Below are 21,515 nucleotides of genomic sequence, written 5' to 3' on the forward strand. Positions count from 1 at the left end.
CTGCTCTCTCTCTGTCTCTCAAAATAAATAAATTTAAAAAAATAAAGGATAACCAATGACATTTTCTTACACCTGGATTTCTTCCTTTTTGAAAGTTAATCTTTATCTAGTTTTTCTATTGCTCAACTAATTTATTAGTAATAAAAAATGTAGTTGAATCTATTCAACTAATTTATTAGTTGAGAAATTAATAAATTACATGACATTTAAGGGTTTTTTTATTCAACTAGATTTAATTAACATCCTGAAAGTTACTTTCTTTGTATAAAACTGAAAATACTTCCTTAAAATTTTAAAAGCATTACTGAAAAGATCAACCATTTATCTTCCAAGCAAAAATCCTATTTATTATACTACGTAGTAAATACAAATTGATTGATGATTTAATTAATTTATTTACTTATGCAGGTTTCGTTGGTCAGTTTAACAGCAAATGCCTTGGGTTACTCAGAACTTGGTGCCATCAAATCCCTCAGGACACTAAGAGCTCTGAGGCCTCTAAGAGCTTTATCACGATTTGAAGGGATGAGGGTAAGGAAAAATGAAAGAACCTGAGTATTACATGTAGTCAAAATTAAATTAAACTACATTGAATCAAATTTTATAAAAGGAAAACCCATGCATGCAAAAGGAATGGCAAATCCTTGCAAAATTGCTACTTTATCATTTAATCTGTTGCATATTTACTTCTGGGTGATATGCAAGAGAATTTAGGCCTCCCTTGAAATGATACAGTATCATTTATCTGCTGTGCTCATTAAAATGACTTTATTTCCTAATCTATCTTGGGAGTTTCCTTAAAAACCTGTCTATAAAAAAAGCAGCTGCACTATTAAAGTACTATGTGTCATGATATGATAATAATCAACTTAAGTGAATTCTACATTACATGCTTCTCATTTGTGATGACCTAAATTGTACTTAATGAGTTTTACTGAAAATAATGTGAATCACACATGTGCCTAAGTATGAGTAAATGAAAAAAAATTTTTAATGTCGTTTTGTCTGTATAATGCCAAAGTTTGCATTATTTGAATATAGCCAAGGGTAGATACTAAATATTGACTGAATTTTAAACTTAACAAAAGTTATAATTAATATAGCCTCAATTTATAATGACATTAATATTTTTAATTTATATAAATAGTAATACTAACATAAAGATTATATGCAAATCCGCACCATTTTTCATGAAGTAAAACATTTATAATGAACAGGAAATGTAATTTTGATTCATTACCATAGATGATTCATGATTCATAAATTAAGCATAACTCCCAATTTCACTTGAGTCACACAAAATTTTATAGTACTCCTTTCAAGGAACAATTAAATTGGTCCCTGTGATTCATGACAGGTTAGAAATGTTGTCATTATAGACATACTCTTTTCCATGCCTTTTTAAAACGCACAAAGCATTGATATATAAAATGTATAATGAAAAAATAGTTGTTTTTTAAAATCAAACATTATTTTACCAAACAAAGCTACTGAATTAAGTGTGATTCCAAAAGAAAAACATTGCTTTTTTTCTGCCTAAGGTTTAGCTGTTTATGTAACCTAAGTTTTACTGAAGACTTCCATTTACATTTTCTAGGTTGCTGATGGCCTTCTGTGTTCTTTTAAAATAAGATTTATTGTAAATGTCACTCTTTAAGAACATGAGACTTGTCTTTAATTTCCCTAACATATATAAAAAGTTTTTGTCCTCATTAGAAACAATTTAACACAATATAATGCAGTCTTATTTTATTTCTCACAGAGATCTTCACATATTTACTAAAATGTAAAAGGAAATTCTCCCCAGGGTATGTAAAAATTAAGTTTATTTTCCAATTAAAATGTCACTTTCTTTTGTTTCAGACTGGCAGTTTCAGTTCTCGAGAAAAGTGTTATTTTTATACATTCTACTTGAAAATGTATTGCCTGAATCAAAGTAATACCTTTTGAAAGTCATCTGAAATCCAAACAATGCTAAGTATTTGAAGCTGTTATGAACATTTTAAATTTAACCTTTTGAAAAAGTATTACATGATCAAATGGCCAGATGTTCCCATATTGAACACTTTATTTCCATTAATAATGTTGGTCTCGTGGGTCTACCTCTGATTTTTACAGAAATAACCTTCTCTAATTGTTGATCAATAGTGCTTTTTTTCATTATAAGGAGAGGTTAACTTGTGCAATGAGAATTTTAAAAACATAAACTTATTGATGCCAATAGGAGATGATCTCAGCATTTAAATTCTAGGATTTATGAATGTAGTTCCTTGCCTCATAATGACAGAATATCCACAGCCCTAAAATGGCTGACATTTCAACACATGTTTGGCATTGTAGAGACAAAATAACCTGATTATTAATTCCATTTTTGTGTTTCTCGTGCTTGGATTTTTTTTTACTTTGTAAAAAATGTAAATGTGGATAATGGTGAGGATAGAGATAATAATGATGATTATAATTGGGAAGTGATATTTGAATATATTCAGAAACTCTCATTTTATTCTTTTCCCTAGCAGCATAAAACCACAATAGCTGTGTCAGAGTATAAATCAAGCACTCATTTTATTTTTGTTGATTTGTCACTTTTCAAGCATGTGCTTTTGTGCAACATTACCAAATAAAGCATGTTGTATAGTGCTTGACACGAAGTTAGAAAGGAATAAATTATCATCACGTTGCACTTTATGTTTTGCATGCTTTATGCACATTTCTGGCTGACAGCTTTTAAACATTTATTGTATTTCAAATTTCCAGTCCAAATTTTTCAACTTGTAAAACTGAACTGAGTGAATTGATGTCGTGACTATCTAGAGTAAAATAAAATTTGTACTTAAATTTGTATTTTTAATTTCCTAATCTAAGACATTTTAGATACCTTCTTTTTCAAAAGGACTCAAGTCTTGATTCATAGGGAAACAGACAGAGACCATCATATACAAGAAGTAACACCAAATGTTCTGTCATATCAGATTTCTAACTAATAACAAACTATATATTTCTATTTTATATAGGATAATCTTGCTCCAACTTGGATGGGGTGGAGCGCTGGTTCCTCCCCTCAGCCCTTTATTATGGGTACTGTATTACCCCTTTTGCTACCTTTCATCCTTTCACTGTGACTTTGTGTAGTGGGGTGAGGGAGGGATTGGAAACGGTACTCACCACAGTAGGGAAAATACACTATATTCTAATCCCCTATTTTCAAGTGCCTGAAATTTTCTTTTGAGAAAAATACCTTTGTGAATTTACCCTCTGTGGATTTGAACACCAACGGTTCATATCTTTCCTGAGTTTCACTGAATATGGTTTAGTTATGTGTACATGGAGTTATCTATTTATGGGGAGATTATCTGATTGGTGAGGGTGGGGGATCTGGTTTAGAATGAATGTGTGGAAATTTTAACTTGTCAATTGATGGTGCTGTTTGAAGCATAAAACCCTTGCCAGTTTTTACATTGGTCTGGGTCCTGAAAACTGCCATCCAGATACAAGCAGGCAATTCCCTGACTTGTTAATATGTGTGAGCAGATGCTAGGAGTCAACATTCCAGCTTTCATAAGACTGGTATTGATTGTGTGACCGTATTCATTTTTATTATATGAAAGTTTATGAGAATTACTTTCAAAATGTAATGAAGCAAAAATATGTTAAGAGTTGAGTAAGCACATGTGATTTGTGTTTTAAATAGAAACAAAGTTAATATAAAAAAATCCACTTATTCGAACTATACAGGCTAGAATTCCCACCTATAAATAAAACAAATGTCTTACCATGTGTATTAAATAGAACTTAATGTAGAAACCCAGTTCTTAGAGTAAGTCACTCCCAAATAACTTTTTAGGATCTTAGAAGATAACATGATGAAAACATCAATAAAAATGAATCCATATTTGTTTTTTCTTGAAGTTTAAAAATGATATACAAGAAGGAGAGTTTCTATTTTTGAGAGAGATAAAGTTGGAGTTTTTGTTTAGATAATTGATGTATCATATCTTTCAAAGACAATTATCTTAATTAAACCCCACAACACAAATGTAGTCATTAGATTCTTAAAAGACTCTACTACTCTTCTTCATACTTAAAAATGTGTGATTTTTACATTATCCCCTTTTGATTTTTATTTGTGTAGTCTTTATATTTAGATTAGAGAAGCATTAGCATCCATGAGTAGTAGTATTTGAAGTTCAGAGAAATTTGTTCAGACAAGACATTTTTATATGTATCAAAATTCCTAACAATTTGCATACTTAATTGTCAATCCTTCATTTTGTGTTGATTTAATAAAAATGCAGATAATGAACCAGATACAAAAGAGCCTTTATAAGATTGGATTGTGCTAGAATAGAGAAATTCTACTGATGTCTTGCAAAGCATTTGTGAGAAGAAGCAACATCAAGTATTAAGGTAGTTCCTTCCTTAGACATCTTTTCTGCATCCTGAAATCTCTATCTGTTCTTTCTAACGTATTCAGGCCATTTCTTCCCAGTGCCTTCACCTCCTGGGAACTAATTACTGCAGATCCCTAGAGCCTGAAAAGAATTAATACATCTCCTTCTGTGCTGAACCAAGGAATGGCTTAGGACTCCTGGGAAAAGACAATCCTTTCTCTGAACTTCATTGCTTAATTTAATGAAATTTTAAATATTATGGACCTTTGTACAGTGTATTTCCTAATACTATGCCAAATGTTTTCCAATATTTACTGTTTGAATCTTAATAAAGATAACCTGTGGACCAAATATATGAAAACATTGCAAATAATATCCTGAAGACACTGCTTCAGAGCACTTGCTTGAATCATGAATTACAGAGAGTTCATTTTAATGCAAAGAGAATCCTCTGTTTCAACGTAAACCTCTCAGACTTATTGGCTAGCCCACAATTTTTTGTGTGTCCAGTTCTTTATTCGCATCTCATATCCAAAAATAACATTAAAAATTATGTTTTCATCAATAAATGCTAAGCTAATCTTTACTCCTCTCATTCATTCAATCAACCATTCTTTTTTCCTATATTCAAAGCACTCTGTTACATCTCTTTATTCAAAACATTCAAGGCCTTGGAGAAGTATAATATATTTTTGGATCTTAAATTAAAAAAAGGAAAGCCTTTCATCTGTGGAGTTTACAGGCATGCAGGTAGCTCTAATACAGAGCAATCTGGGAACCAGATAAATGGGAACAACTCCAAGGTGAATCAGTGAGGTAGAATGGAAAGAGAAAGCACTAGGTGCTACTTCTAGTCTACTTTCTGAACTTAATCTCTTAGCCTCATTTTTCTCATTGCCAACAGAAAACAACATACTAAATTATTTCTATGGTCCTGGCCAGCCCTGGAATTCTGATTCTTAAATTCAAAAGAGGAAACGTTCATCTTTATTTTGGAGGCTAACATGGAGGGTGAAGTGAGGCTCCGTGAAAGAAGTGCTACGTGAACTAGACCTTGTAGAAGAAAGAATGTTCCAGAAAGGGGGATACTGGGCAAGGGATTCCAAAGGCATCTCAGTTGTCTGGTAATTGTATTAGTAGGGTTGGCATGAAGGGTAGGTGGCTAAGGAAGTTTAAACTGGAAATGTAGTTTTGTGGAGTGATTTGAATATCAAGGTAAGGAAAATATTTGATAATCAGTGGGGATCCCTCAAGTAATTTTAAAGTGAGACTTAGGGATGATGAATTCATCTTATGTGGATCAGAGGAAGGAGAAAGTTATAAGACTTTGACAGTAGTGTCAGTATGACTTAATTAAGTCCAGAGATAGGATGGATGCTGAAAATGAAAAAGTAGTAACAGAGGTGAAAAGGTTTCTGAAGGAAGAAGTGTGAGACATGCAGACTGACATGAAAAGAAATTCAAGAAGTAGGTAGAGAACACCAGAATTCTGCCCTGCTCTAAATTGGCTGTTGTAGGTAAAAAAGAAAAAAAAAAAGTGCATTTTAGTGTGTACTTTGTGTCTATACAATAAAAATAAGAGTTTTTTTTAATCTGGATGGTAGGCAAAATATTCAGAAAAAGAGGGAAATAAGTAACTTGCCTTTAGCTATTAAATTTTGAATCCAAGAGAAATCTAGGTGTATCCGCATATTTAAAATGAAGTATAAAAGAAGGATTTATTCAATGAATGTATTACTTCAAACAGGCAAATAAGATATGGCAAGGTGCCATGGTTCAGCTTGGTAGGCTGCATAGGCTATATCACCTGGATCTGCCTGGATAATTCAACCAGTTTAAATGTTTATGCTCACTCATTTCCTTACCATTGCCGATAGTGGTTTTACTGTTTCCTTCGGCCCGCTTATCACACCGTTTTGGAACCCCAGAAGGCCTAGAGTTCTTTGCAAACTTTAAACAAGGCTCCGGCACATGAGGAATTGGCTCATGTATTTGTTTTCTCAGACAGGCAATCAAAAAACATTGTTTCTAAAAATACACTGGCAACAAATGGCAGATTGAAGATATTTTGATGCCTATTGTTTACGTTGGATGAGGTTGACAAGAATAACAGAAGTACCTAGGCAGAATTAACTATCAGTTGTTCAGGTCCAAGGCATCTTCTGTCACTTACGAGCGTTTTAGGGCCTGTGTTTATCTTCCCACGTAGCGACTCAGAACATGGCTCCAATGGGCACTGTGGAGGAGGGAGCAAGAAGAGCCATCCCTACAGTGTTGCCAGATATGAAAACTCAGATATTTGAATCTATGGCCCAGAAATTAAGATAAGAGGGGGAAAAAAACATGTTCCCATAGAAAAAGAGAAGATCGTTAGCACAGCATTGTGTGTTAATCACTTCAGAGTTGGGAACTATACATGGCAGCCCTCCTTTTCTTATTTTCCTAAGAAACCAATTTCCATTATGTTTCATTTAAAATAAGTTTATTGAATTAAACTCAGTAAATGAAACAACTGACATGACTGGAGCTTGAAATAAACGATGTGATGATCTAATGAAATACATAATGCTAAATTGTCTTGCTTCTTATGCAAAAATTATTATTAGTCATAGCAATGCATGAATAATTAAGGACAAAACTATATTAGGCATTTAATAATAATTTTCTATTACCTTTGAATTTTTAATTTTTTAAAGTATACTGATCAAATCAATTTGTGTCCAAATATTTCAGTTTCATTATGTAATATATTACCTTTTTTAAAATTAGCTAAGCTGTATTAAGATTTCCTGCATCTCTTTTTTCTAATAAACAACAAATATTCTCAATTCATCTGGCAACAAATTCCTCTGATTTTGTCTTTCCTTCAACCTTTTGGTACTTTCCCCTCTCTTTTTAAAATTTTTTTTTCTTTGTTATATTATCTATATTTGTTTCCCTAAGTGTATTGCTTAAGAAAGAATGGATTTCATTTTAAGATTTTTTTACTTTGCTTTTAAGTATCATAGAATAGTCTCAATTCTTAAAAAATTTAAAAAAAAAGAAATACTAAAGATTACTAGGAGAATGTCTTTTAATTTTTAACCAACAAGAATTCTGACTTTTCTTTTTCTCCATTTGTGTATTAGGTGGTTGTGAATGCCCTTTTAGGAGCAATTCCATCCATCATGAATGTGCTTCTGGTTTGTCTTATATTCTGGCTAATTTTCAGCATCATGGGCGTAAATTTGTTTGCTGGCAAATTCTACCACTGTATTAACACCACAACTGGTGACATGTTTGAGATCTCCGAAGTGAATAATCATTCTGATTGCCTAAAACTAATAGAAAGAAATGAGACTGCCCGATGGAAAAATGTGAAAGTAAACTTTGATAATGTAGGATTTGGGTATCTCTCTTTGCTTCAAGTTGTAAGTGAACACTCTTTTCTCTGAAATTTGTTTATTGTTTGGAATAATAACAAAGTAATGAGATACATCTAAGTTACTAAGAAGAGACTTTAGTTATTAAGAAGAAAGTTTATAACATATTTTTTTCCCCCTAACTTTGATTTGTTAGCACAGGTGTGTAAGCCCAGGTGGCAAGTTCAGCCCATGCAAGCAGTGCAGACATAGTTGATAGAGGTCAGACATTTCAGTTCTTTCCAAAGGTTTTTTTCTCTTCCTGCCTATATTGTTCTCTTCCCATAAGAACACATTGATGAGTAAATCAATGCATTGCTTTATTTTTTTCTATTGCAATTAGAAAGCATTCTCCACTGATGGATCACCCTCCCCAAGCATACATACTTAACACACCTGATTCGATTATCACTGGTGGCAATTAACTGCTACTGACTTGTATGATTTGGCCTGAAGTCCTGGGAATGATTTTGAGGTTTCAGGGTTGGATCCTCACAGCGAAATGCAAATCATAGAGAGTAATGGCCGTGTCCAGAAATGAAATATAAGCAGCTGTGGCCTCACTTCAAATGACATTTCAGTACAATTATTTAAGTCTATTGTACATAGTAGTAATATCCTTATTGTATTTATTACTTTAGATACATAAGTTTCTGAATATTAATGTTTTTTACTACCGGGTCTCCTAAGCCTGATTTACACAAAAGAAAAATAGTTCGCTATTCATAAAAATGCTAGTAAGATACGGCTCTGTTTTGGCCAGCTTAGAAAACAAGACTATAAAAGTTCTTTCATGGTGTTTCTACAGAGGCTTTAGGGCAGAAATCTATTTCTCTTCCCCAGGATCATGTCTTCAATTGCTTAACCAAGAGACTAACCAAGGGAACAAACCTGCATTGATCAAAACCCTCTCACCTCTCTTTCAGAGGTGTCTGTACTGTGTACAAGTTCTTCCCACCTTCTTGTTGGAAATTCTTATTTCTCTTCTCTATGCTTCTGACTTACTCTGAATGTTTATGAAATTAAAATAGGAATTTTTAAAAATCTGAAAGTGTGATTTCCTTAAATATTATAGTGGACACATGATGACATTTTCTTGAGAATTTATCCTAACCCTTAATTAATAACCACACTTGTAAATTTCACTACAGTGTATCACTTCCTCTATAAAACTAAGAAAAGAAAAAAAATTTCAAGCAGGTCCTTCAAATGATAAATCATTCTGAAAGTATAGGATAAAGATCTTGCACGCAGCCATTAAATAAATTCTGCTGCTAAAGAAACTCTCAAGTACTACTTTATAGTTGGCTTTAGACAGAATCACCTCTGTTGATGAGTAACTCATTGAAATGGCTCTATGAATCACTTTTTTTTCTGTTCCTGTATCTAGTGTGTAATGGACTTGTTCTGTCATTGACCTCAGCCATTGACATTCAGCATTTCCTCCTCTGATACACAGCTTCTATTTTCTAGCTAAGAATCATTACTTTCTTTTCACTGCCATCACACAAACCCTTCCTTGGCTTTCTCCCCATGACATCCACCACTTCACAAGGGTTAGTGTTATGAAAACAAAGATGTGTTGGGATACAGATGCTACAAGCTTTTCTACTCTTGCTCACTAGCTAAAAACAATCCTCTCAGACTCTCAGGGCTTAAAATTTATGTCCCAGAACAAGTAAAGAGTTACTCTAAGCTATTAGACTTGGGATCCATCTTGAATCTGAGAATGCCAAGTGTCTACTGTACTATTTTCTACTTTGACCCATATTAAGTCACTTCCATCAAAAACTGCAGGGGAAAAAGTAGAATATAGGATTATTTCTGAGTGCTATGGTTCAAAATTCTTAAAAGAATAGTTGCAACTCAGACTCTATATATGCCCGTATGATCCTCAGAGTGCTATGATCAAGAGAAATGTTAAACTGTCCGTGACTCTCATCACCTTGCAGATAGATTTCAGCAATGATCGTACACCTAAATTGTGATTGTTTCACTGCAACAGGTATTGCCAAGTGTGTTGGCACTTGTAAAGCTTTCTAAAAGTATTCCACCAGATTTTGGTAACACTTTAACTTTGCACTATTCCATTAACTCTAAGGAGTAGAGAAGTATTTGTGAGTTAGTTATCAAGCAGGAGGATATATCAAGTAACCATTTTTGTTTATTATGTGCTTTAGAAATGAAAAGCCTTAATGAGATATTGCATTGGTCCAAAATCCATGTAAAATTTGTTTTGAAGTGTCTTTCAAAGTGTTTCTTTTAAAAAAATACATAAGTAAAATATTTATTAAACATTAGGTCTGAATTATTCCATGCATGTCCTTTTTAATAGGCCACATTTAAGGGATGGATGGATATAATGTATGCAGCAGTTGATTCCAGAAATGTAAGTATTCCTTTTATCCTGACTTTTTATAACATTGGTTAGGTGCTAAAATTAATTCGACAGAGCATAGCAGCCAAATGGAATGATTTATGATGATTGTTTTAAAAAAGGAAAAATTGGTTCAAATTAATATTCAAGCATAGCAGTGTTTATCAGAAAGATCTTACTAAAATAAATTAAAACAAATTGTTTTGAAAGTAATTATATAATCAGCAATAATTTTGGTGTACGGGAGCAAATACGAAAAAAATATATATGATTGGTATTGATAGTTGAAATGGATAGTTACTCTTCATAAGTAGTAGACAGTGTGAAAAGTTACAAATGTTGTCCAGAAAGCCTTAGATTCCTATAAGGATCCCTTTTAAAGTCATTCTTGTGTATGATTTCAGCATCTATAAATTTACTGGAGCCTTTACCAATGATGTTATCACTTCTGTGGTGAACATTTCCTTTAGGTTTGTATCACCAAAGTAAAGACCTACTTTATTTGGTTTCTTCTATAATAGTCTCCTTCAGGCTTTAAGAAGAGAACTGAAATCCATGCTTATTCCAACTCTGCTCTTCAAAACTTTGTAAAATTTAGTCTTGTCTGTCAGTCTTCGTCTTTCCATTCTGAAGTCCAGTCTATTGTTTGGAAGTCCAATCTGTTGTTTAGTCTATTATCATAAAGATTAACTTCTCCCTCTGTAATCTTTAAACTGACCTGATAGGGCTCACTTAACTTTCTTGATGTGCACTTTCCATAAGTGACTTTAGTTTTATGTCGAGTATCTTCCTGATATCCACCAGAGTTGTGTCATTTCATTTGTTATTTACAATTTTGTTTTGGGTGTTTGGTTGGTTTTAACTGAGTTATCTCTAGAAGGACATGAATTTATTAGAGAACTGTCTATTGTGACTCACTTTCCCTTTACTGTGTGATATGCGGTAGCTCAATGACAATTTACTGGACATACAGTCTAGAGACTAAATCTTCAGCTGAGGATTCATAAGATGAATCCATAAGATGTCCAGTTATGTCTACTCAATCTAAAAAATTCAAGGACTATTGTAATATTAAAGGTATGATGCTGAACATTTAAATGAATAACTCAGTTCTTGTTTGCCAAATAAATTCTTACATGCACAAATGGTTGTGTCTAAGCATAGTCTATACATATTTACTGGAATAAAATTTTTCATTAATAATTTTTAAATTATTAAAATTCAGTACCTAAAAGCTTTTACCAAATTTAGCACTCTACTATCCAAATGGCAAGGTACTAGTTGTATTTACAGTTATTAAAATAGATTCTAAAGGGTCATAATTATATTTTTTACATGAAAACATCTCTAAAGGCTAATTTCAGAGGCTTTTTTAGAGGCAGCTGATTCAGAGAGAAAAGGAAAGTACTGCTAAGTGTTACTAGGCATTTTCTTTTCTATTCTCATGAAATTCACCAATGCCTTCTAGCATTGAAATGTATTTTGACATTTTACAAACTACTCTCCTTTGGCAGGTGGAACTCCAGCCTAAGTATGAGGACAGTCTATATATGTATCTTTACTTTGTTATTTTCATCATCTTTGGGTCCTTCTTCACCTTGAATCTGTTTATTGGTGTCATCATAGATAATTTCAACCAGCAAAAAAAGAAGATAAGTATTTCTAATATTTTCTCTTTCACTAAGATAGTAAAATTACTTGAAGTATTTTCTCCACTAAATGAGTACTTTGATTCAGAAGCCAATGGGTATATATTAAAATCTGTTTTTCATATTTTTTCATCCATTCCTTCTACTATCCACTGTCCATTTCCTTCAGGGGATAGAAAGCCAAGAATGACTGGGTTCCATTCCTGTACATAGGTTCACGAAACTTCTCTCTCTCTCCCTCTCTCTCTCTCTTTTTTTTTTTTTTTTTTTTTTTACCCAGGGTCCACATTTCCAGTGCTTTGGAAGAGAATAATTAGTAAAAAACTAGAAAAAAACACAAGCATATGTCCTTTTACCAAAGTCAACTCATAGTTTCATCCCTGTAATCCCCCTAATACTTAAAATATTCTCTCAAGTGAAAATCCTTACAGTGTTTGCAAAAAATTAGATAAGCTTCTCATAGTGTTTCTTTTACATTTGTTTCTTCATTGGTTCCTTTTATAATTTCCACTTCCTTCTCCTTGATATTTAATTATAAACTATTGGTCCCGGTGTTGAATTGAAAAGCTCTATTTTATTATCATTTATAAAGCCTATTTTATCATCCTGATTACATATACGCATCATAGCAAGTATGAAAAGTAAAGAAATACCATTACTTGGGAGTAATCACTATTCACCTTTAAGTTTTTCTGTTCACACTTTTCCTACATATATTCTTGTTACTGAAATTATTTTATCTATAATTATAAATTCTGTTTAACTTAATATAAGTATTTTCCCATTTTGTTAAGTCTTTGTATGTACATTATCATAATTTACTTAGCTATTTCCCAACAAGTTGATGATTTATGTATTTTATAATCTTTAATGATTTAAAGAGTGCCTCGTCAAAGGTAATTGTGCCAAAAAAAATAAAAATGAGTATTTAATTATTTTCTTAAGACAAATTTCCAAGTATTTTGCTTCCTCCAAACAATATGTTTGCTCATAGTCGCAATGACAGTGTATAGATGTGCTCAGGTCACTGCTGCCTCACTGGCATCAAACATTCTGTTTTTTAATACTTGACATTTGATAAATGAAAATTGTTTTTAATTTTAATTTTTATGTCTGTTATTACTAACAGGTTTGATCTTATTTCCAGGTTTTTTTTTGTCATTTATATTTCTTCCTTTGTTAATTATTCCTCCATCTCATTTGTTCAGTATATTTTGTTATTGTAGGAGTACTTCCATTCATTGTATGAGATGTTTTCACTATAGAACATTCCTGTCCCCACCCCCTTTTATTGTCATTAATATATTCTATGGTCAATGTCAGGTTTTTACATCACTTATCAGCCTGGATTGCAATCCTCTGCAGCTCCTGGCCTATTACTTCCTTGCCATACTAATGATCTCTGATCCCTAACACTTCTACCAACTCGGCCAGTTTCCATTTTATCCTTTTGTTCCAATTTTTGGCTGAGTGAAAGTGGCTTATTATAATTTTAAACCATCGTACAGTATACATGCTCTAATGCATTGCTGCGCTGGAACAAGAAAATGATTGTCTTTACCTTCTGAAAAGCAGTCTGTATAGCATGAGGAACTTATTTTTCATGTCTCAGTGAATCTAAAATACTTAGCCTCTTGGTTTCTTGGGATTTTTTTTTCTGCCATAAAATAATACTGAAAATAATAAGGTCAATTTTGGATGACTGTGAGAATTAAATAATACTGTAGTACCTAAAAAATACAATTCTTATTTTTCAAATTTAAAATTCTAAGCATAATTATTTTATCCATTTCTTTTTTTTAACCATCCCGTTCCTGTTTTAAGTTTAACATTGAAAAATTATGTGCAAAGGGGCACAGTTTTAACCAGTTTTTATTTTTCTTTTCTATACTTTGGAGGTCAAGATATCTTTATGACAGAAGAACAGAAGAAATACTATAATGCAATGAAAAAATTAGGATCAAAAAAGCCACAAAAGCCTATACCTCGACCAGGAGTAAGAAATACCAAATGATATGGGAAAAATAAACAAAAACAAAAAATTGCATGTGTTTTCTCACAGAAGAGATAACAAACAGCTAATATTTCCAGCAGCAAAGATTTCTTCCTTTTTTAGAGTATCATTAATTCATACCTTTTATGGTAATGATAAAAGTTTTTTTAAAAAAGAGATCAGAAAGAAAAAGAAAATAAACAGAAAAATGCACCCTTATTTTCAGAGAACTTCTAATTACACAACTAGAGTCCAAACTAAATGGCAAAGACACATAAGCAATGTGTTATGCACAAGAAAAAGTTGATCAAAACTCAAAAGTAATTGCTGAGTAATCTTGAGAGGGATAAAACTTGGATCGGATTAAAATGCATGCAATTTTCTGCAACATTAACAAATTGATGAAGTGCTGAGTAAAATAACATCTTACTTCCATTTTATTATCCATTTGAAGTACTGAGTGGAGAACAAAAGAATTCTAGTATCTACTGTTTGTATAGATGGTTATAAAGTTAGAAGTTACTAATGACTTCAGCAGTCAGGGTCAATATTTACAATTCATAATGATAAATAACAATTCTCATGTTCCCATGATGAAGTGACCAAACAGCTCCTATGAAATGGAGAAGACTTATCCCATACTGTATTGATTTTTGTGATGATAATCTGTGAAGTTAAAATAATTCCTGAGGTACATTTGGGTACAAAATACTAGTGAACACTCATACTGTACTAGTCAACAGTTGCCTTCTTGAGAATGATGAGAATTACGTACTGTTCTTTGTTAAGCCTTACCCCTGGAAGTAGAAACGGGTCAACTATGTGTAGAAAAAAATGTAAGATAGAAGACATCCTCAGAATTCCTCAGTGGTCTAAGGAAATGAGCCAAACAATGACCTGCAGTGGCAGAAATGGGGAGCAGAACCACAGATCAGTGACAGGGACATTAATTTTTGACATCAAAGTGTAAAGAATGTCTTTTGGTCTGATTATTCCTGTGGAGGGTCAGTATTCTGTGTCTAACAGTCAACAAAGACTTTTTGGTGGAAGAACATCAATATTGCCATTCATAGTTTTTAAATGCATAAAGTTATAGATGTGTCCTGGAAATCCCAAGTTCTCTTTAGCAATTCTTTGAGAATAAGACAAATGGAATGTTGCTAGATACTATATTTTGAAATGCCTGCATGGTTCAACTGATCATAGGATATTCTAGTAAAATAAAATTAGGCAGGTTTCTTAATGTCTCATAATCTTAATATGTTAATATACATTTGTGCCACTGAATAAAGTGTATAGTATGGAATGTTTTGTTTTTTTGTTTTTTATCAGAAATCACCTTTTGACAGGGATCATTATTCTGTGGAATACACATTGGTAAATAGAAGTTTAGATAACTAAATTTTTAAAATTAATGTGTTATAAGCCATCTTTTACAACATTCAGGGTCAGTGGTTACTACGTGTAATATTAGAAAGTTAATCATTGCAGAAAGTACTTATGCAGATGCTATTATGTACAAGACAGGAAAACTCCTCTGTTGCTAAAAAGCATTTCTGTTTCCCTACAGAACAAATTTCAAGGAATGGTGTTTGACTTTGTAACCAGACAAGTCTTTGACATAAGCATCATGATTCTTATCTGCCTCAACATGGTCACAATGATGGTAGAAACAGATGACCAGAGTGAATATGTGACGAGCATTCTGTCACGCATCAACCTGGTGTTCATTGTGCTATTCACTGGAGAGTGTGTGCTGAAGCTCATTTCCCTCCGTCATTATTATTTTACCATAGGCTGGAATATTTTTGATTTTGTGGTTGTCATTCTCTCCATTGTAGGTAAGAAATATTTAAAATCCCTTCAATTCTGTTCAATAAAAGTAAAAGTTGTAACATTTGCATTTAAATTAGAGGCCATCCCACCACTCAGAAATAACTACTCTGAATTTTTTTATGTATTTCATCCATGTGTGTTTGTTTTTCTTACAAAGTAAGGCTCCTGCTATATGTAGAATAGTGTATCCCATTTTAACCATTTTAGATTACGTATACTTTTTGTGCCTCTAGTAAATTCACATTCATTTGAACTAGGAATGTGCTATTAACTAAGATAAAAGTGTTTTTGACACATTTAGATTAAGTAGCCTGTAGAATATCTAGATGACTCCATTGAGAAGAGAACTAAAAATTTAGTCTGGTTCTAAGGAGAGACATTGCACTGAAGATGTAGACACAGAGTCATCAGCACCTAGATGGGAGTGGAAGCTGGTGGCAAGATAAAGGCATAGAGTGAAAAGAAAATAAAGAGAAGAACAAAATGTTAGCAAATACAAATGGTAATTTCTTTAAGGGTATCAGGTAGAGATTCTAGATAACCTTGAAATGGGGTTATAGTAATGATGCACAAGGGGATGTGAGGTGGTATGGGACATCATTTCATCAGTTATACACTTCAAAGTCTGAAATGTACAGCACATTACATGAGTCATAGCTCATCTCATTAAAGATACAACTCTAGCTCCAGAGAAGTGAAGAAGTCTATCTGTGGGCCTAAAGAATTCATTCTTTCCTAAACCAGATAATATGCTTGGGTCAACATCTTACCATTCAATATGGGGCACCTCTGATGGGTACATTTTCATGCCATTACTTCCTCTGAAGGAGCTGGTCTTGTATCCAACTTATATATTGCAGGTATCCTTTGATTTCCACACTAACCTATGGTGTAATCAGTTGTGGATAGGGTGCTAAGGTTATATTCACCTCTCTTCTCTCTCTCTGTCATCTTCTTTCTCTCCCTCTCTCACACATGAACACACACTTAGACTAACTTACTCTTTATAGACTGAGACAGTGTAACTTGAAAGAACTTAGTTCTTGAACTTCTCTTCAGATCAATCATTATTTCATTATCTTAAAAGCAAATAGAGAAAAAAATCTTAAAGAAGTAGCTGAGAGACCAACGTTAGATACAGGAGACCAGAAAGGGCACCAGCTTGGATCTTTTTAGAAATCTATCAGAACATATATATATAATATATAAGAATATTATAGTGGAAGCTTAAACAAGTACCAAGTTCATGGAGAGATGAAAATAGCATTAAAAATGGCAGATACTTTTAGATGGGTAAGGACTGAATAGGCAATTCAGAAAAAAATAATTGTATTCATATAAATATGTACTTATAGCCTTGGCTGCTGATGTTCGGACAGACTTGATAATTTTTAACTTATTTTTTTTTAGGTTTAGACTTGAGATTTTGTGTAAGATAAAGATAGTACTTCGACATATCTCAAAGACAAAAGTACTGTAAAATTGTTTCTGAATATCGTCTTAACTTGGACTGCCATAACAAATTACCACACACTGAGTGATTTAAACAACAGAAATTTATTTTCTTGTAGTTCTAGAGGATAGAAGTCCAAGATCAAGCTGCAGCATTGTGGGTTTCTGGTGAGAGCTCTCTTCCTAGCTGGCAGATGACTACCTTCTCACTATGTCCTCATATGGCAGAGAGAGAGAGAGAATTCTCTAGTGTTTCTTCTTCTACGGGTACTAATCCTATCATCAGAGCCCTACCCTCATGACCTCATCTAAACCTAATTATCTCCTCAAAACCCTCTCCAAATACCATGCATTGGGAAGTTAGGGCTTTAACATATGAATGGGGGTGAGGAGGAAGGGACACAGTTGAGTCTATAAAAAATACTGAGTTGAATTTAATACTAATGTTAAAATGAAAGTTTATTAATAACATAATATATGCAGTTATATGTATATTATATGTATGTCAAATTTAAGATTATGTAACTGAATTTCAGGACTCTGAACTTTACCTTGGAGCCTTAACAGACATTTTTAAAATTTTGTTTTTACATTTACTTATTTTTGGGAGACAGAGTGAGACAGAGTGTGAGGGGAGGAGGGGCAGAGAGAGAAGGAGACACAGAATCCGAAGCAGGCTCCAGACTCTGAGCAAATGTTCAGCACAGAGCCTGATGCAGGTTCAAACCCACCAACCCCGAGATCATGACCTGAGTGGAAGTCAGACACTTAACCGACTGAGCCACCCAGGCGCCCTGTAACAGAACTTTAATTATTATTTTAGTGGAAACTTCAGTGGTTGATATTCTCATTTTTTATCCACAGGCATGTTTCTGGCCGAGCTGATAGAAAAATACTTCGTGTCCCCTACCCTGTTCCGAGTGATCCGTCTCGCCAGGATCGGTCGAATCTTGCGTCTGATCAAAGGAGCGAAGGGGATCCGCACGCTGCTCTTTGCTCTGATGATGTCCCTTCCGGCCTTGTTTAACATCGGCCTCCTCCTCTTCCTGGTCATGTTCATCTACGCCATCTTTGGAATGTCCAACTTCGCCTACGTTAAGAGGGAAGTTGGAATTGACGACATGTTCAACTTTGAGACCTTCGGCAACAGCATGATCTGCCTGTTCCAAATTACCACCTCTGCTGGCTGGGATGGATTGCTAGCACCTATTCTAAAAAGTAAACCACCAGAATGTGAACCTAAAAAAAATAACCCCGGAAGCTCTGTTAAGGGAGACTGCGGGAACCCATCTGTTGGGATTTTCTTTTTTGTCAGTTACATCATCATCTCGTTTCTAGTTGTGGTGAACATGTACATCGCTGTCATCCTGGAGAACTTCAGTGTCGCTACTGAGGAAAGTGCCGAGCCCCTGAGTGAGGATGACTTTGAGATGTTCTATGAGGTTTGGGAGAAGTTTGATCCTGATGCCACCCAATTCATGGAATTTGAAAAACTATCTCAGTTTGCAGCTGCTCTTGAACCCCCCCTCAATTTGCCACAACCGAACAAACTCCAGCTCATTGCCATGGACCTGCCCATGGTCAGTGGGGACCGGATCCACTGTCTTGACATCTTATTTGCTTTTACAAAGCGGGTTCTAGGAGAGAGTGGAGAGATGGATGCTCTCCGAATACAGATGGAAGAGAGATTCATGGCTTCCAATCCATCAAAGGTCTCCTATCAGCCAATAACCACGACTTTAAAAAGGAAACAAGAGGAGGTGTCTGCTGTTATCATTCAGCGTGCTTACAGGCGCCACCTTTTAAAGCGGACTGTAAAACAAGCTTCATTTACGTATAATAAAAATAAAATCAAAGGTGGGGCTAATCTTCTTGTAAAAGAAGACATGATAATTGACAGAATAAATGAAAACTCTATTACAGAGAAAACTGATCTGACCATGTCCACAGCAGCTTGTCCACCTTCCTATGATCGGGTAACAAAGCCAATCGTGGAAAAACATGAGCAAGAAGGCAAAGATGAAAAAGCCAAAGGGAAATAAATGAAAATAAATAAGAATAATTGGGTGACAATTGTTTACAGCCTGTGAAGGTGATGTATTATGTCAACAGGACTCCTCTAGGAGGTCTATGCCAAACTGACTGTTTTTACACAAATCTACTTAAGGTCAGTGCCTACAATAAGACAGTGACCCCTTGTCAGAAAACTGTGACTCTGTGTAAAGGGGAGACGACCTCGATAGGAGGTTACTGTTCTCACTACCAGCTGACACTGCTGAAGACAAGAGATAAAATGGCTACTCAGACTGTAGGGACCAGTTCAAAGGGGTGCAAACCTATAATCTGGGGTTGTTTAACATGAAACACTTTAGTGTAGTAATTGTATCCACTCTTTGCATTTCAACTGCCACATTTGTCACATTTTTACAAAGTCTGTTAGGGGATTCATCTTTTTTTTAATCCATATGTTGTTTATTATATGTGACTATTTTTGTAAATGGGGTTTCTGTTGTAAAATAGACAAAGGGCCTCTTCAACAGGTATGCCACCGGGCGTTATCACAATCACACGGCCTCCCATCTGCACAAAGGTGTGGTTGCATGAGGGCATGCTGCACTTAGAGATCATGCATGAAAAAAAAAAGTCACAAGGAAAACCATGAGTTCTAAAATTCCATCCATGTTTCCGGGAGGGCTAATTGGGTGATAACTGGAGGTGCTTTGTTGATCTTGTTTCATCAAATCCAGCCCCCAGACCAAGTAGATCATTTTGGGGGGTGAGGGGGAGGCCATTAAATCTTAGCAGGTGCAAACTTCATTCAAATGTCTAGAGTCATAAATGCTATGGTTCTGTTTATTGTATTTAAAAAACAACAACAACAACAACAACTGAGAAATGAGCATTGCTTCTCCCCTGAAGACTGAATTGACCAAAAGAACCCTTTATAAATTTCTGCTTAATCTTGCACTTCGTTTAGCCATCTTCAGCTCAGCAAGGTTGACAACTGTATATGTTAATGAAATGCTATTTCTTATGTAAATAGTCATTTTACCCTGTGGTGCACGTTTGGGCAAACAAATAATGACCTAAGCACAGTATTTATTGCATCAAATATGTACCACAAGAAACGTAGAGTGCAAGCTTTACACAGGTAATATAATGTATTCTGTACCATTATAGATAGTTTGGATGCTATCAGTGCATGTTTATATTACCATGCTGCTGTATCTGGTTTCTCCCACTGCTCAGAATCTCATTTATGAGAAACCATATGTCAGTGGTAAGTCAAGGAAATTGTTCAACAGATCTCATTTCTTTAAGTCATTAAGCAATAGTTTGCAGCACTTTAACAGCTCTTTGGTTATTTTTAAATTTTAAGTGGATAACATATGGTGTATAGCCAGACTGTACAGACATGTTTAAAAAACAAACACTGCTTAACCTGTTAAAAATGTGTTTAGAATTTTATAAGCAAATATAAATACTGTATAAAAAAGTCATTTTATTTTATTTTTCAGCATTATGTACATAAATATGAAGAGGAAATCATCTTCGGTTTGATATCACAATCACTTTTCTTACTTTCTGTCCATAGTACTTTTTCATGGAAGACATTTGCTAAACAAGAAGTGAAAACAAGACTGGGTAGTTGTAGACTTCTGCTTTTCTTATTACATTTGCTAATTTTAGATTATTTCATAATTTTAAGGGGCAAAATAGGTTCACAAGCCACATCCAAATTATGCTTTGCAAATGGAAAAGGGTATAACATTTTATTTACATTTCTGGAAGAGGCTGTACAAGCCGATTGAAGGTAGTGCTTACTTTTCATTTTTGTCCTTCTTTTCTAATTTCTGTTTCTGTTTTCATTTCTTTGGAGTCATCCTGCTCTAGATTGCTCTAAATAAAATGCGGGATTCACATTTTTTTCCCACAAGCACAGAGAGTAGTGAACTTATGAAGTCAATTACATCACGATATTTTGTGTTTCTTACTAAAGCAAACCATAGGCTCCTCTTTTTCTTAAAATGACTTAGATAAACTGTATTCGTGAACTGCATGCTGGGAAATGCTACTATTACCCTAAATGATGCTAACCAACATTAAAAATGTGCAAAACTAATAAAGGTCACATTTTTTATTTTATTGTTTGCCTAGTTACTTTCTGTTAACAGCATTTTATAAGAAGATGAAGATATTTTATCCCACAAATTGGGGGAGAAAGGGAAGGACACAAACACATAGTGCATCTGCCTGAGCTGGCAGAAAGCCTGGGGCAGACATGGGACTGGGAGGAAGGAAGGACCTCCCAGGGGCTGCAAGCAGTGGGGAGTGACTTCTGCTAGAAGGAACTGATGTCATAGCATAAGCTGGTAGTTTCCACTGGAAAGGAAATAGGGGAGCCAGAGCAATAGT

At 34.1% G+C, this 21,515-nt stretch overlaps 1 protein-coding gene across 1 annotated transcript in view; it reads left to right on the plus strand.

Annotated features, from left to right (window-relative positions):
• LOC120243913 (sodium channel protein type 1 subunit alpha) overlaps positions 1-21,245 on the plus strand; it is a 176,030-nt gene extending 154,785 nt beyond the window's left edge. Inside the window, exons 21-27 of the mRNA XM_039250140.1 lie at positions 409-531; positions 7,520-7,801; positions 10,128-10,181; positions 11,684-11,821; positions 13,710-13,814; positions 15,382-15,652; positions 17,964-21,245. Coding sequence (XP_039106071.1) covers positions 409-531; positions 7,520-7,801; positions 10,128-10,181; positions 11,684-11,821; positions 13,710-13,814; positions 15,382-15,652; positions 17,964-19,141 — 2,151 coding nt within the window. The 3' untranslated portion in view covers positions 19,142-21,245. The remainder of the gene's footprint in view (positions 1-408; positions 532-7,519; positions 7,802-10,127; positions 10,182-11,683; positions 11,822-13,709; positions 13,815-15,381; positions 15,653-17,963) is intronic.
• The last annotated feature ends 270 nt before the right edge of the window (positions 21,246-21,515 follow it).

Source organism: Hyaena hyaena, unplaced genomic scaffold (assembly GCF_003009895.1).
Source record: "Hyaena hyaena isolate Hyena2069 unplaced genomic scaffold, ASM300989v1 scaffold_363, whole genome shotgun sequence".
NCBI lineage: Eukaryota > Metazoa > Chordata > Mammalia > Carnivora > Hyaenidae > Hyaena > Hyaena hyaena.